The sequence below is a fragment of the Rissa tridactyla genome, chromosome 2 (genome assembly GCF_028500815.1).
Source record: "Rissa tridactyla isolate bRisTri1 chromosome 2, bRisTri1.patW.cur.20221130, whole genome shotgun sequence".
Classification (NCBI taxonomy): Eukaryota; Metazoa; Chordata; class Aves; order Charadriiformes; family Laridae; genus Rissa; species Rissa tridactyla.
The window spans coordinates 70,400,385-70,418,276 of NC_071467.1; the positions used below are offsets into that span (position 1 = coordinate 70,400,385).

Here is a 17,892-nt window from a genome sequence, read left to right on the forward strand (position 1 = left end):
GGCCCCCGCAACCGATTGGAGCGGCGAAGCCTCCGCCATGATGGACGCCCCTACCGTCCTGACGCCCGTCCGGGGCGGTCCCGTTCTCCCTCCCCTCCCCTGCCGGCGGCCGCCCCCCGGCGGTGCTCCCCCGGCGCCCTCACCATGCACCGCTCACTCCACGCCTGCCGCCGCCTGGGCAGCTCCGCCGGCCTCTTCGCCCGCCCGCCGCTCCCCTGCGCCGTCGCCCGCTGGGGCCCGCCGCTGCGCGCCGCAATGGTGAGCAACCTGGGCGGGGGGGACAGGGACGGCGGTGACCTCTAACTGCCACTGCCGCCCTGGCTCCTCCCACTGCGCCCCCCGTCGCGACCGGCCGGGGAGGGAGCTGGGGGCGGGCGCGCCGCTGCCTGAGGGAACGGCGGCCGCCAGTAGCGCCGGGGCTTCGGTCCGCTGTGTGCCGCCCTGGGGAGGGCGCAGGGAAGACGTTGCCGCCATCCCCGGCCCCGCTTGCGCCGCCGTTGCCCTCTTCTGTCTGCCGGGGAGACCGCGGGGCCTGCTCCCCGCCCGGCCCCCGCCGCGCAGGCCGCGGGGCCTGCTCCCCTCCCGGCAGCAGCCGGGTTTTCAGCCCCGGTTTGTCCGGGTGCGGCCCCGGGGGTGAGGTGTACGGCGGTCAGGGAGCGGTCTGAGCATGGCTGGGAGGGGAGGCGAGGTAAGGCGGCATCCGCCCCGTGCCCAGGGGAGGTGCGAGTGCAGGAGCTGCCGTGACAGACCTGCGGAGGCTGCCTCCACAGAAGCGTCAGGGCCTTTCTTGGAGCTGTTGAGGAAGTGACAGGAAGAACCCACGACAATTTATTGTCGTTTAGACAATTATTCTCTCACCTGAAGACCCCCCCTCCCCACCCGGGAAGGGGAATCGGGAAGAACAAGGAAACCTGAGGGTTGAAATGTGAACAGGTTGAATAGAATAAGACTAATTAACTAATGTTAATAATACTGAAGAATCAGTATTGATCCCAATAACAATATAAAATATACCAGGATTACACTCAGCCAGTTATTCCAGTAGGAAGCTGTGCACTCCCAGCAGTGGACAGCGAATGTTGGACGCAGCTATGGTTTCGGGAGGAAGGGAAGGGCTCAGGGGTCTGGCACTGGGGCAAGGAGTTCTCAGGATGGCAGCCATCATAGAAGAGAGAAACTCCTCAGCAAACTTTCTCATTTATACAAAATTGATGTTCATGGCATGAAATAATCCTGTTGGCCAGCTTGGGTCAAGTGCCCAGGTCTTGCTCCTTGTCCCCGCACCTGGCAAGGCTCGAAAACACTGAGACCTTAAAGCCCACATACCATAGCTGGCTATAAAGTAAATATTTTTACAGATTCAGACCCTAAAGTCTTCTAAAAATACAGTTTTCCCTAGCATTAGAAGTCACCTTACTGAGAAGTAAAATTACTGAAAGAGAAATGAATCCCGCGTTGCTCAAACCAGGACAGGTACACATAAGTAAAAGCGGTACCCTCACAGAAATGGGGCTATATGGAAAACCTCTGGGGCTGCTTGAAAACTGGGGAGCTTTCAGCTGAGAACTGCCTGTGACTTCTAGCGGGCACCCCCAGCGATTGCTCAGGTGTAGTCAGTTGACTGCCGGGCTGAAGCGTGAGCGGGGCTTGTTTGTTGCACGCAGCTCAATGTAGAAATGAAAATGCTGTTTGAATAAGGAACTCTGAATCTCGGTATTATCAGCTAGGGCCTTGCATGGAAATCTTAGTCTTGGGTGCACCTCTGCAAGTTCACTCCTTAAAACAAGCAGGTAACTTGAGCGCGTTGGAAGAATTCCAGCAGAAAGTGGGACGTTTAGGGTTTGGTTAAATAATAAATTAACTTTGTTACTTAGTTTACTAAAATAGCTCATAAGTTTAACTAGAACATTAGTTCCCAGTCTGTGATATTTATTATGGTATAGAAAATATAATTGATAAACAAGCTTCCAAATGAGTGAATAAACTGCATGGTGAACGGAGCGTACCTGTGTAAGAAAACCTGTTTCAGAGCAGACTATGTAACTCATAAACCATTGGCCTGCCAGACGGTTCCCTATTTTATATTGCTGTTTGCCATCATCCAAGAAAAACATTACAGCTCATGGGCTTCATTTACTTGCTGAAGACGCAGTATTTATGAAAGGCTGCAGTCTTACATGAAATATATATATGTTTTGTTTGCTGGTCAGAAATATGACCTGTCCTTTAACTGGACATTATTAATCGCTGGGGTTTAAATAACAGCAGAAGTTATAGCAAAATGTCCCTCAGCGCATTTGGGATTTCAAGGAGCCCTTGAATTCTTACAGGAAAACTTTGTATGTTTTTATTTCCAACAGGACCGCAAAAAATGTACCAACAAGTATTTAAATTAAAAAAACCCCACACCACTACTTTTTGATGTTTGCAGAGATTTTTCAGCAGTGAGAGTTGTGTTTTCGAACACCTCGTGTAGACACAACCAAGTATGCATGTTCTACAGTATGACTATTGTGTTGCCTTAATTTCGAGATAAATTGCACAAGATGTTCTAAATGGAATTGTGTTCATAATGTTCTTTCCTTCTTCGGCTGAACGTTGTAAAATATTAGGGTTTGGTTTCTAAAGAGGAAATTTCAGAATTTGTGACTCATTTGATATTATAAAGGAGAGATGACCCTTAAAAATGGAAACATTCATCTGCTAAAGGAGAGTAATTGATCACAAATGTAATTTTCTGCTGGCCTTTAAAGATCGGTTTTAACATGCTAAAAGTGATGATCCTTTGAATTGAAATACTTATATCCAAAAAGTTGCTGCGAACTTAAATCAGCATGTAGTTTTCCATGGGAAACGTGATTGCAGCAGTTCTGCCATTTGAATATCTCCAGCGCGTTATGGTGCAATCGGTTCTCGCTGATTAGTTAACTGCAACAAGGCAAAGGTACAGTTATGTTTGCCTGATTGTGTCAGCTTTGGACCATGGGTTCTTAGGATTCGGGGGGGGACAGAGCACACCTTGTCAGGCCTCTTTAAAAACAAAATAAAATAAATACTGGTTTTGTAAAGGTGAGGAATAATAGTTCTGAGCTGAGACTCGCTGTAGCTGTGATAGACGCTAAGTGAGCACAAGCCAGGGAGTTTTCCTTGGCTTGTGGCAGTTGCTAGGTCTCCTTTTGGCTTCTCCTGTGGCCCACTGGTGTGGGAGTAGAGGGTTGACACGAGTGAGCTAATGTTGTACGGTTTTACAGCAGGCTCCGTAGGGCAGAGAGTGACTGCAGAAACCGCTTAAGATATGGGAACTGGGGCATAAAGCCACTGAAGAGGGTGAATTCCATCTGAGGACTGGGAGAAGCATGGTTTTTACATTGAAATTCAGACAGTGCATTCAGCAGGCTGCTACGTTAGTCTGAAGGTAGTGATGAAGTTACTTTCGTTACTTTAATATGTATGAAAAAAAATCACACTGCTTTTTTTCCTAATGTTACTTGTTACTCTGTTAATCGGCAAATGACATTCTGCTTAAAGCAGTTTACCCTCTTAACTTCACTGGAGTTTGTGAATGTGTGTAATGTGGAATTGGCTAGGAGAGTAATTTTTTTTTTTAATAAGAGGATTTATTTGTTAAATGACACTTGTACGAGGAGGTACTGATCCTATTTATCTTTGTTTCATCATTGTTGACATTGGAATTATGTAAGTTTGAGGAATCAGTTGTGCAACTGATAGCTTTTTTTGTCTAAAAGGTTACAGGTAGTTTAACTTTTTTATATGGTTTGAGCGTGCATACTTTTGGTGATTGAACCACTGACAGTATCAAGAGTTGGATTTGGAACTGAGCTGGTTCTGCTTATCTAGCTCTAGGAAAAGCTTGACGTTGTCTGCTTACACAAGGTGTACAGATAGCAAAAGCAGGGATTTCAGAGACCGCACATCAATGATATCTACTGTTGGAATATTAGTATGTGCACACGTACAGTAACACCCCCAGCCGTCCCCATTGAACATTGTTGGTAGTAAGATACTAAATAAGTGCTGACTATGGTCTGTTTCTTGTTAGCATGTAAACGAATGCTAAGTGATTAAAATAGGATAAAGAGGATTAAAGGACATAGGAACAGCATACTTGTCCACTCTAAGCTTTATATCCTTCTGGGATCAGTGTCTGGGAAAGCATCAGCCAAAAGACAAGGTGTGGGGAGCAGGACAGCTAGAGCTAACCCTTGCTGTTTGTGGGCTGGGCTGCAGTTCCTTCTTGGTCACATGCACGACCTACTCTGCAAAAGTGCTCTAAGTGATCAGGGCTGGTGTCTCTGGTACACAGCTGCTGAAGTACCTGATGGCAGAGCATCTTCACCTGGCTGGGAATGCTGCTTAGGACAGTGAAAAGGCTGGAGCACCCCCACAATGCCAGTGCCGCCTGTGGCTTGCCATCCATGGTGATGCAGACCTGGACAGGCTGCTGTAGAAAGTCAGTGTTGCTGGAGAGGGTGTTCTACCCAGAGGTGATCCTGTCCATGAAGACTGAGACCCACCAAGTAAGGAGCAAGTAAAAGGGACCAAGAAAAGAGAGGAACAGTCTGACTTCATAAGTGGACACCTAGGGGAGAGTAAGAACTGTGCAAACATATATGATGCTTCCCTCTTATTCTGACCCAGACTCTTCATTCTCACATCAGAGGATTTCCTCAGTCTGTAGTTTGTATAATAACCCAGTTCAGATCTTTCTTCTGAGTCCTTGTCTCGCTTTGCCTGATCTCTTGCGGACTTCTTGCATCTGTAGCATCAGCTGTCAAGGAGTTTCGTCAGTCTACTACTTGGGTGAAGCGCTGCTACCTTTTCCTTTCTTTGAACCTGATTCCTGCTAGTCTATTGTTAAGGCTTGTGGTTTTTGTATTGGAAGAGACAGTCAGCAGCTAATGCCAATTGCCATTCTACTGATGCTTTTATTGACCTCAGTTTTCCTTCAGGTTGTCTCTTTTCTGAATGAAAAGGTCAGTTGTCTTTAAGAAAACTGTTCCCTACCTTTCGTCAGCCTTATTGCCTTTCTTTGAACTGTTTCCAGTAATACACTTCTTGGGATGACAGATACAAATCTGAAAAAAGACTTCAGAGTCTAGATGAACCATGGTGGCACTGCGATGTTTCTTCCCTTATCCTCTGCTTTTCTTAATAGTTTCTAACATTTGCTTTTCTTGTTTCACTGCGCTGCAACACTGACTTGATGCTCTGATAGAGCTATCCCAAGGACTCACCCCTCACAGTTAAGTCAAAGCCTGGCACTATATACAGCCTATGTATGGAGCTGGGATTGTTTTACTCCATCTATGATTAAGAATTCAAAAAGAATTCTTCCCCTTCCTGATGACTGTTCAAGAAGGTAATCTCCTCGTCTGGGGAAGGATGAACACCTTTCTCACAGAAAATTGGGACTTTGCTGACCAAGGCACGGGGAGAAGCAGAGTAAACTGCTCTTGCTTCCTGTCCAGTCCCATAGTCTTTGTAGAGCTGCATGAGGATGTGATTGCATCATCACAAATGAATGGGCCGTTTCACAAAAAGTGAAAAATTACTTTTTAGTTGGTGTATGTCAGCAAAAATTAATTTACCTCTGACTGTGTTAGATAATAATGCATGCTAGGTATACATGACAAAGAAATACTGCCTTACAGAAATATTGCACAAAATATACCTAGATGCAGTTTCTTAGTGTTGCACAGTTGGGCAACTGTGTTCCTGGTTTATTAGGCTCAAGAAGATAATTAATTGTCAGTAACTTGGTACTGGATTAATCAGTTGCTGCCTTCCAGTATTTTTCTTCTGTCCCGTGTGCAGGTGGATTTCAAACAGGGATTGTGTTACATGTCTGTTGCCTGGGCGGATGCCACCTGAATTCTTAGCATGCTAGTTCTTCCGTTTGGTTTTAACAAAACACCAGTCCTGTAAATTGTAAGATAAGTTACTAATTGTTCAAAAAGAAGAAACCGAGTCTTTTGTCAGGATGATGTGTTTTGTTCAGTGGGTAGCTGAGGTCTTAAGTCTGCCCGTCACCAGTGGGTCTGCTAACCTACACAATGTTAGTAATTGTGACTTTTAGTGAGGCAGGTGCTCAAACTGGAAAAATGTCTTACCTTTGAAGATTTAATTAGACAAGTACTTATGACTAGCTGTGTGTCTTTGTATTGTTTTTTTCTCCTTGCACAGTTTTTCTTAGTTGTATCTGCTTTCAGAAAGTTTGTGCTGTTTACCAGTGTTTGAAATATGTTTTTTTTCCTTTTCCATAGTCCACTCAAGAGGCTTTTAGGATAGAATATGATACTTTTGGTGAACTGAAGGTCCCAAGTGACAAATACTATGGTGCCCAGACTGTAAGATCTACAATGAACTTCAAGATTGGAGGTGTTTCAGAAAGAATGCCAGTAAGTAAATTAAAGCTGTGTTAATTTATTCTCTTTAAGTATATTTTGTATGTGACAGTAAATACCTTATTCTCAGACTTTTGCTAGAAATATGAGCAACTTTGAATTTTAATTAAAGTTAGAAATTCCACTACAAGATACTGTTCTGTGCTAGAAATATTTTTGTTTCATTTAAATAAATTGAATGTTGCTTTTGAATAATTATTTTACTGCATTGCTTATTTTTTTTTAATAATAGTATGAACAGAAAACTATCTTTCGTTTTTCTAAAGACAACAGACTGAATGGAATAGTTTGTTTGCTGTAGCATTATGTAGTTTGTTATTGAAGATGTTTAGCGTAGCATGAGTTGATATGAAGTTACTTCTTCACATGTAGCTGTGCATACAGCATTAGTCTGCACGTGTTTTGTCATGCACTGGCTTTCCATGTACTGAGACATGTGTCAATTTGCTCTCAAAAAGGCTGTTTTAGAAATAGAACCAGTTCTCCTTTTCTGTTCATTTTAATGCATGTAATCTGTTCCAATACACAAAGCATACCTGGACTTAGAAAGAATGGATGAGCTGTGTTCTGCTTTGTGGACTGCTTGGATAAATGTCACTGTTACTGGGAACTCATGTGATGTGACCTGTTTGCTCTTTGGTTTGGTTGATGGACTGCTCCTGGATTTAAGTTCAGAAGAGTTTGGTTTAGAACTAGACCTGCACTATAGATTCCTAAAATGTCCTTTGGGGGGAAAAAATTATATATTTAAACTTACTCTTGTGTCTCAGGTTCAAGTTATAAGGGCTTTTGGCATATTGAAGAGAGCAGCTGCTGAAGTAAATCAAGATTATGGTCTCGACCCAAAGATTGCTAATGCTATCGTAAAAGCAGCAAATGAGGTAGGAACAAACTGTTCAAAGTACTGGAACTGTCACTACATTTTTGTTAAGCTTTTCAGAGGAAGTTTGGAGGCTGAGGGAAGACCTCTTGCATTTCCCAAATTGTTACAGGAAGGCATTTATTGTTAGTAAATTTTGTTTTTTCAGGTTGAGAAATCATTTATTTAATATAATGTTTCGCTATTTTACTTCTTACATTTATAGAAATTATAGAATGTTCAAATACATTTTGATTCTTAAGTTATAAAAACAATATAATTTTTTCTCTCTATTAAGACTACTCATTACTTGAATAGTGTTGACTCCTACCAGATGGCACAGTATAAAAAAACTTAGAAGGGGAATGGAATCTCGGTTCATTCCGCTAATGTGAAATCTGACATGCCAAATAAAGCTTTTTCATTTTGCAAGTCTCCAGTCTCTTAAGCAATTGCATCTTGGTAATGTGATGACCATCTGCAATCTGAAGTTTCTCTGTTACTTGTCTGTTTCCTCTTCAGACTTAAGCTTACTAGTATATCTGTGCTTTTTAAGTATCACTTTTATAGCTAAAGAGGACATGATGTGACACAGAAAGGCATCTCCTCTTTCTCAGGATAAATGCCACCCAAGTGCACAGAGTTGTGAATGACCATTATTTGAGGTATGGTAGTACCAGGTGTGTTGCTTTGTGTAAATCAACAGATACATTTATCTAGAAGCCTTGTTTTACAGAGCTTTCTTGTTCTGAGCAGCTTCAAAGTATTTCAGTATTAGCAGAAGGCCTTATCCTCTTTGTACCAGCTGTAGCACCCTAAGTCCCGAGACCCAAGAGCTCTGGAGAACTCCACTATATGTCCAGTTTCTTCTTGTGGTTTCCAGGGTTCTCCTAGTTAATAGTGGATCAGAAGATTTGATGGCTAAATGCTGCTTAGTTTAGATTCATGCGTTCTGAAAGTTGTTTGAGGCACTTTTGGTTTGTTTGAAAAAAACCCCTGCAGTGCTATCCTTCCCTTTACCTCCAAAATAATTTTCTAATAAAACTGTGAGATACAGCAAGGAATCAAGTTACTCTTGGAGGTGGGAACTTTTCCCCTGTATAACATGGGGAATATGTAAGATCCTTTCCTGAAGAGCATGATTCCAGAAGGACTGATGTGTCCTGTTAATCTGGAGATAGTTACGTACCTTCAGAGTTGTGACAAACGATCCTTTGCTTTGCATTCTTGACTTTTCTGAGTCTAATAGGCATGGGGGTAATACTTCTGAGCACAGATTTTGATACTATCACAAACACACACATAGAAAAATCACTAAATGCATATAAGGTTCAGCAGGCTCCAGAAAATCTAGATCAAACAGGAGAGTATTTGTACCTGTTGTTCTGTTTTGACTTGAGATGGTAGTTGTCATAGCCTGCTCTCGGAAGATGTAAGTTGGTATATCTATTTTTGGCTGATAAGGACCTTGTTCCCATAGGTAATCATCAAGTCAATAAATGTGACTTTTAAGTCCGTGTGATTCTCTTGTTTATATGTGTAACATATTCACTTACAGTTGAGGTACAGTAAAGACACCAGTAAAGACACCTTTTTAGGCACCTCTCAATTTAAAGCCGTGTAGGTCCAGTGCAGTATTAGGGAAAGCACACCTTAGAGGAAGAAGGTGTTTGCTACCAGCAACCATCTGGCGGCTCATTTTGTTGATGTAAAAGCTAATATCTACAGGTGTAGGAGATCTGGAACTTCCCTGTATGAAATTTATTTCTGGAGAAATTTCAGAGTCCAATTACACATATATCATGTACTGCATTTGCATGACAGCTGGCCTTTGGCAAAAACACCTCCTCTGGGGGACCATTTCCCATAAGGAATGGACTTCTGAATGCCTCTGATTCAAATTTTGTGTAGTTCTGATCAATGTTCATGATGAAACTGTGCAGCTGTTGAGCTTGATTTCCTAGGAGAAAGCAGTGCACCCATGCTGATGAGGAGTTTGTAAACAGATAAGTGCTGACTGAAAACTTACGTTTCTGATACCCAAAGGATGATCATGATCCAAGAAGACACACAACACTGAATCAGTACCCTGAAGCACCTTAGGTTCTGTGATTGAGAAACTACTTACAATACTTTATTTCCCTGGGAGATCTTACGAAGCTGAGTGAATAACCGTGGCAGGGAGAACAAGCGTGTTCTCTAGTCCTGCCCAGGAAGATTAGAATCCAAATTGCTTTAAAATTTGGGGGCAGGGGAGATGTTTTTGGACTGATAGAATCATCTGCATTGTTTGGGAAACAGAAGATATAACCTAAAAGACCTTTTAAAAATCTTTTCTTTCTATGACTGTAGAACATGAAATCAAATTATGTATTTCTCTGTGTTTAGAATTCAGCATCTTCAAAAAGCATAGCAAAAGTTTTTTGCACTTTTAATATCTGGTATTCTGTAAAACTCTCTTAATTTTTCTGGTATAAAGTCACAATTGTTATATGTAGTTTTACAAATATAATGGAGAACATTATTTGAATTAAAGCTATAAAATTCTCAGGTTTATGCTTTTTAATTTTTTTTTTGTTCCAGTAGAACAACTTTTCTCTCTCTATTTCATTATAGGTAGCTGAAGGAAAATTAAATGATCACTTTCCATTGGTGGTGTGGCAAACTGGGTCTGGAACTCAAACCAATATGAACGTCAATGAAGTCATCAGCAACAGAGCCATTGAGATAATGGGGGGCAAACTGGGGAGCAAAAAACCAGTACATCCAAATGATCATGTTAACAAAAGCCAGGTTGTTATACTTGTATTATACTTCTTTTAATGTCAAAAGTATTTTTTTTAATTATGAATTCTCTTACAGCCACTGTTTTGATTAAAAAAAAAAAAAAAAAAAAAGGAATTTTGTGTACAGCTGTGGCAACAATTTTCCAGGTTTTTCCATTCAAATTAACTTTAAAATGTTGGTCAATGACGGTATGAGCTTTTTAGATTAAAATTTTTGAACTCATTCATGACAGATGAATTCACATGTAATGTAGTGGGCAGAGGTGGCCTGGTGACAACCACTGCTACCAAGACAGTCTTAAAGAAGTTAAATATAGATCCGGTTTCTAAAGGTTGGATACTTACAACTGTTATCTCCGTAATGCATTACATAAAGCATGTAGAAAGGATAATAAAATGGGTAAAGTCCCATCATGGGTAACTTTTCCCCAAGGATCATGGTAGACCTTTTTATTATACTTCACTCTTAATATTTCCTTCAGATTAACTGAAGTTTAAGCTACTGACTTGGTTGTATCCCTTCCTGTTCTTTTATGCTTACTCAATATCCTGGGAACTATGGATTTAATATTTTCAAAGCAACACACAGTTTTGTTTAAAAGTTACCTACAATTCCTTTAAAAGCATCCATCCATTCGTTTCCCTATCTCATAACTACTATAATAATTCTTTCCCTTTTTTTTGTCCCAGTGTTGTTGTGAACAATCTACTCAAGTTAACTTTCTGTGGGTATAGTTATAAAAAGTTGATTTTATCAATAAGGTACTGGACTGGAATTTGGAAGATTTGATTATTCCTGCAGATTGACTTGTGGAACATTCCGAAGTTGCTTACTCATAGTTTAGTTTCTTCTTGTTTATAAAATAAAGAGAATAAAGCTATACATGTACATCTTACAGCAACAAGGGTGAGAAAAACTTGTAAATAAATTTCTTGAACTTCCTTCCCAGAGTTCAAATGACACTTTCCCAACGGCGATGCATATTGCTGCTGCCCAGGAGGTTAACGAGGTGTTGTTACCTGGACTAAAGAAGCTACAGAATGCACTTGAAGCGAAATCCAAAGAGTTTTCCCAAATCATAAAAATAGGGCGCACTCATACACAAGATGCTGTTCCACTTACGCTTGGACAGGTAAAAAAAAATTAATGCATTTGTTTGGAAAATTCTTGTAAATATATTGGAGGAAACTGAGGCAAACTTGAGGACGCCTAAATTAAATTGGTAGTTTAAGAGAAATAATAGGAAACTGGCTGAATCTCAGTCACAATATTTTCATCTTTTTTGGAGATTACTGGATCTGGTACTCTAATAACTGCATCATAAATTTTCTTAATTTTTTTCCATGTGTGTTTTACTTCTAACAGTATGAAGATAAAAATAATTTTTAAAAGGTGTTCCCTTACTAAATAACAGGTGATATTTCTGTTACACTGACACTGGAAGGAAGAAGGTAGTTAGTCTGTAATGGGTAAACTCATGTATATGCGTTTTTGCCAGCACGGAAAACTACTAAGTATTTTGAACAAAAATCTATTCTATATGATCACATATATGTATATATATGAGATAGCAAGTCTTTGTTACCATATTGTCAAGAATGGCTTATATTACATTAATTTGGTAATGAATTAACTTAAACTGAATTGATAAAAATCCATGTAACGTTTATGGATTTTTTCCCAGAATGCACAGGTGGGGCTTTTACTAACTAAAATTAAGTAGACAAAGACCAAGATCAATTTCTCTAATTGTACCTTGAGAACATTAGTTTAATCTGAGAGGTGATTTACCTTGGATTTAGATCCTAAGTACACAACCGAGATAAAAGGCAAGAAAAAGATGTATTGTGTATCCGTTTTTATATATTTAGGTTGGTTTTATGTGTAATTGTAGTGTGGGAGCATATGTAAACTTCTCCTCAATGAGAACATGTGAAGATTTAGCATCTGGGTAAAGTTCAGTGCCTTGGGTTTTTAAAGAAATTAATTGGTCCAATCATGTTAAAAATCTAAATAATTGTAAATGCTTATTCTTGGTTACTGTCTTTATTCCTTTATTTTGTCCTCCTTTCTTTCAAAGGAATTTAGTGGCTATGTGCAACAAATTAAATATGGCGTGGCTAGGATTGAGTCCACCATGCCAAGAGTGTATCAGCTGGCAGCTGGCGGGACTGCAGTTGGTACAGGATTAAACACAAGAATTGGCTTCGCTGAGAAAGTTGCTGCTAAAGTGGCCGAATTGACGGGTGAGGAATGCTATTTTGGAGTTACCAGTAAAGCAGTATATGTAACGTACAGTCAAATTCAAACTAAATCTTTCAGTTTCCATGCTTCTCATAAGCTCAACTTGTATTTCTATTTTTACATGAAACTTCCTGTTAATGCCATATGTTATATTCTTATACTTAGGATTTTTCATGCAATGGATTTTTATAATTATACTCAGTAGATGGAAAGTGACTGAAATTACCATGTTTTTCTGAGCAAGGCTTTATGGAAAGGGATACAGTTTCAGGCTTCTATTCTTAGCCCAGCTATACTGCTTGTGTCTTGATCCTTGCTCCTCTGGCTCTCTTAATCTACAGTGACTTGGCACAAAAGAAGGGGAAGAAACCCTCCCGAAGCCACTACATTTTTTTCATGTGAAAGCGTAAAATTTACCTAATTTTTTTGATGCTGTTGTTATGGATCTTAAAATTTAATTTACAGAGCCATCGAGTTTTTTGATCTGTAAACCAGATCTTCCATGTCACAGTATCAGTTTTTAAAATGTCCCCCAAATGAATGCGTACGTCTGTCACTTAAATTTGCTGTGACATCTGAAACTGCTCATCAATGGTATTTTTGTTTTAATGGATCTGTTATTCACTGTCTTGTAGAGGGTCAAGACTTTCTTGTACCCTGAGAGGGAAGAAGTAACTTGTCATAAGCAACAGCTGCTGAGAAATAGTACAGGCCAATAGCACCAAATGTTTTGGTGCTTGCAGAAGCAGTTGGTGGTGTTTGGTAGCTCTTCCATCTTAACGCTTGTTAGGTGTACTGTATGGGTGGGTTGCGCGAGCTTAAAACAAGCAGGGCAAACCATTGATGTGTTCTTACAGAGGAAGTTTATTGGCAAGGCCAATAGGGAGAGTTTGGAATGATCTGTGCAGCTGAGAACGCAGCTGTGCAATTCAGAAGCCCATGCAAATTGGGTGGGATTTGGTGTTTGGCAGGAACTGCAGAACACTAGAAATTACAGGGGTTGTCCTCCTCTTGTTTGAACTGGTAACGTAAGCTCAGACCAGTAGTTTTGTGATGCAGAAGCCCAGCCCGCAGTCAGTCCTTAGGGATGTCCGTTACCACTAATAAAATTCTGCTGAGACTTTTCTTCCAGGACAAAGCCCTGAAGAAATGTTTTTCATTATGGGACCTAGCCTTAAATCTCAGGCATTTAATTAACATAAACAGAGCCGTTGCTTCCATTGTTCGTGTTCTCTTTGTGCTCTTGCTGTTGGCAGCAGTTTCAGGCATCCTCCTAAGTTTGAATCAGCTTTCACATGTTCTGTCTGGTTTGTTGTTCCCTCCCAGTGCTGATACTTGGATGCATCTTTTTTTCTTTAAGTAGCTAATTCCATTGTCATTACTTTTTGTTTATCCTAATGCCTACACTGTGCTGCAAAAATTTCTATGTTCATAAATGGGAGCGAGCATCCTGGCAACTGACAATCTAAAGAATCTGACTTGATTTAATGGAAGAAATACATGTTTGGGCTAACTTGTAAGAGATTCTTGACATTCGCAAAGTACTGTGGTGCAAAGCAATGCTTAGTAGGCAACAACAGTATGAAAGCTTGAAATTTGTACCTTTGTTATGGGTAGATGGGAAAATTGCATATTCTCCTATGTTTCAGTGACTTATTGTGTCTTTTGTATTTAATTTAGTCTAAGAAACATGGTTGTGAGGAAAGGTCTAGAGAAGAGAGATGACCTTATAGTGTTATTAATTTTTTTTTAAATTATTATTTATTAATCTAATTTTGTGTTTGATTGTCTTGTCTGCAAGGAAGTGCCTCACTGTTTTATTATTTCCTGCCCTCCCTGTAGGTTTGCCTTTTGTCACTGCTCCAAATAAGTTTGAAGCTCTTGCGGCTCATGATGCTCTAGTTGAACTCAGTGGAGCTATGAACACGGTGGCGTGTAGTCTGATGAAAATAGCTAATGATATTCGTTTCCTGGGTTCTGGACCACGCTCTGGACTAGGAGAACTCATCCTGCCTGAAAATGAACCAGGAAGCAGCATCATGCCAGGTACAGCGAAAAATTGCCTGTTTCTTTTGTTTTGGACCACTAACTGTTAACAGATATTTACCAAACAAATGTCAGTAAGTCCATTATTCAACACTTCTGTCAGGTTTTATCTTCTGCCGCATTTTACAAAAATTTGTGTTGACAAAAATACTTGCTTGAACAGCTGTTTGTTGGGAAGTATTTGGTGGAGAGTAGTATCTGTAAACATATAATATCATTTTATCAATACAAGCATACTTCTCAAAACCTTCTTTTAGAATTGCAAGATCTCTACAATTTTTGTTTAAAGATGTTTCTGAAACAGGCTTTAAATGATCTAATCTATGAAATGTAGCAATATCATGATGTAAATTGTCTTCTGTTCTTACTTCCTAGCATGATTAGTGTTATGTACTCACATATTCTCTTCTGCAATGATCCCAGTATATGAGAGGATAAGAAAGGAAGGAATAATGTTAGTAATCATTCCTTGCCTCTCTCCTGAAAAAAACATGCGTGTGTCAGTATTGTACATCCAAAACTAATCTAAGCGTATTCTTCTTGTATGATAAATTGTAAAAGAAACGGGTCATGAGCATATCTGCCTTTCAAAAAAAGCAGATAATGAATGTTCTTACTAGGACTATTTCTAGAAATGAAAGCAACCACAAAACTTTCTTGTTAGGAGGCCACTCTAATTTGTTTGGGTTTTTTTTTCTCCTGATAAAATAAACAGTGTGTATTAATTTTATTACAAATTAATTCTAACAAATTAGTAATACTTTTCTTAAATTGACTGAGATTTGGTAGTGATTTACCAGAAATGCTTACTTACACAAATAAAGACAGATTATAATCTCATGACTATTAAGAACTGTGGTAATTAACAGCTGCTTAGCTCGTGCACATGTTATCCAGGTCTCAAAGTCTTGGTAGATTGCTAAAGCAGCTATAGCTGCTTTAAAAATCTGAGCTGAATTACTGGAATAGTACAGTGAATTTAATATAATTTATGAAGATTATTTCTTTTCTGTGGTGCACAGATCTAGATGAGTGAGTCATGTTACCTCCTACAAAAACATCTTCTGTTGATTGTGATTTGGTAAATAAGGGAAGTACTTATTTTTTTTATTTTAATTTTTTTTTTCTTTGGTAACCTTGTTCTCTCCATTCCACAACCAGGAAAAGTGAACCCCACCCAGTGTGAAGCTGTAACCATGGTGGCAGCCCAAGTTATGGGAAACCACGTTGCTGTTACTGTAGGAGGTAGCAATGGACACTTTGAACTGAACGTATTTAAGCCCATGATGGTAAGTTCATAAAGATTTAAATATCTAGGACTTCTAAAGGCATTGTTTGTGCAATCAGATAACTCAGGGAAAAAAAAAACCTCAGTGAGTATTCGGTCAATACAAGCTCCAGAGAAGCTGATAAAAATGTGACAACAAATTTTATTCTCTTGTATGGTAAGTCCTTGTTATTTTGACAGGCAACTGGCAATGTTTTTTACATGAAACTATCTTATGCAGATAAGCTTTTATCTTAAAAATGTATGCTTATCATCAGTCTAAGGGAGCAGGGAGAGAGGAACACAGAGACAAAATTTTGTCCAAAGCCAAAGATAATTCGGTATTTTAGCTGAAAATGAGCATTTTTTTCTTTAGCAGCTATCAATTACTAATTTCTGTTACTGTTGAATACTGAAGTTCAATACTGTTGAATGCTTTTGGCAAGTCAGTTATGTAAAATTGTAAATGATTAGTTCTAAATTTCAGTGTTTAAAATAATGTCTGCCTTCCACAGTGGGATCAGGGTACACCAAGACACATGCTGTGTGCAAGATGTTGAAGGAATAGTATAGATGTTAGCGTAGGGATGATAGTTTTAAAAGAATGAAGGTGGTTTATGAAAAAGATCCTAATATTCAATAGAAATAAAAAGAAAGTTTTAGAGGTTTTATCATCTTGTTAGAAAAAAGAGGCACAAGGGAAGCAGCCTGTCATGTTATTTTTCTACACAGCCTATACTGATTGATACTGCTTTTTTATTATGCTAGTAAGAAATTATTAAAAAAAGAAGAAATCTTATAATAAAAATAGTATTTGTCTCTTCCTTACTGTGTCTGTTCAGGGTACTGTTTTTTTCCCCTCCATCCGAACAAACTTTTTCTAATTATACAGCACCCGATTTTGACAAAATATGCTATGGAACAGCCAGCAGATGTACCTAGCAAAATGTAATTTTTTATAGAAACGGACACCTCTCCAAAAAAAAGAGTGGCATGTTATAGGTTGTCAAAGTAGAGGACTAACGCCATACATTATCGTACTTCATATTTTTAGATGTCTTCTCTTGATTGGTACCTGAGGGGGGAAATGGCAATGAATCGCATGCCTTCGTGTAGTTTTTTACTCGGTTATTTGTGAACTCTTACAACAAAGTGATGATACATACTGCAGTCTTCTTAATGCAAGAGTTCTGCTGCTATTGGATGCTCCTCACAAATTCCTTTAAATAGGAGTGGCGGAGCTTACCCTGCCAAAGGAGGAGGGTGCACTGCTCACTGTGCTCCCTTTCTACAAACAACAGCCCATTGAAAAAGTGGGTATTGCAGGAGGGGGTGGCACTGGTTATAAACAAATGTGCCAGGCTGTGCAGCCGTTAATATCTGAATGTAATAGTTGGTATTTCTTTCTTTTTTTTTTTTTTTTTGTTAGATTAAAAACGTTTTAAACTCTGCAAGACTCCTTGGGGATGTTTGTGTTTCTTTCACTGACAACTGCGTGGTCGGAATCCAAGCCAACACCGACAGGATCAACAAGCTGATGAGCGAATCCCTGATGTTGGTAACAGCACTTAACCCCCATATAGGTGAGTTTAAGACTCTCAAGAGCTTCTCAAAACTTTACACTGAAATATTTGGCGTTAAAACATCATTTTGCACAAGTTGTTTGTACTGTCACAATGTTTAGGAGACCAAGTCATGGCTCTGGCCAAAAAATAATTTATTTTAATGTCGCCAACTTAGTATTAGTGGAGAAAAAGATGCATCCTCCTTGCAGTTGGCCATACCTGTGTATTATAAAAACAGTACTAGATGACCTTTAAAGGTCCCTTCCAACCCAAGACATTCCATGATTCTAATTCCGATGAGAGCCAAAAAAAAAGGGAGACTGGGAGAAGCGATGACAGGTGAATCCCCGCTGTCGGTGCTAGCCTGTTCGTTCTGGTTGGTTGCAGGCTACGACAAAGCAGCCAAGATTGCCAAAACGGCGCACAAGGAGGGGACGACGCTCAAAGAAGCCGCCATCAAGCTGGGGTTCCTGACGTCAGACCAGTTTGATCAGTGGGTGAAGCCTAAGGACATGTTAGGTCCTCAGTAACTCCTCTGAAAAAAAAAAAAGTGTTCTTAACATAAAAAAATAAATAAAATAAAACAAATATGATATGCTTACGTTTCACGTCTCACGCCCGTACCGGAAGGGCGCCGGGGTCCCTTTAAAACGTTTCTGGGTGGTGCCTCGAGGCGGCCAATCAGAGCTCGCCGCCGCG

The 17,892-nt window shown here is 39.9% G+C and overlaps 1 protein-coding gene across 1 annotated transcript; it reads left to right on the plus strand.

Annotated features, from left to right (window-relative positions):
* The first annotated feature begins 75 nt into the window (after positions 1-75).
* Positions 76-17,786, plus strand: FH (fumarate hydratase). The gene is made up of 10 exons (XM_054192253.1): positions 76-258; positions 6,285-6,419; positions 7,196-7,306; positions 9,901-10,077; positions 11,021-11,203; positions 12,152-12,317; positions 14,158-14,361; positions 15,523-15,650; positions 17,058-17,211; positions 17,581-17,786. The coding sequence occupies exons 1-10, from the start codon at positions 145-147 to the stop codon at positions 17,721-17,723; spliced, it is 1,515 nt and encodes a 504-aa protein (XP_054048228.1). The 5' UTR covers positions 76-144; the 3' UTR covers positions 17,724-17,786.
* Positions 17,787-17,892: the final 106 nt, after the last annotated feature.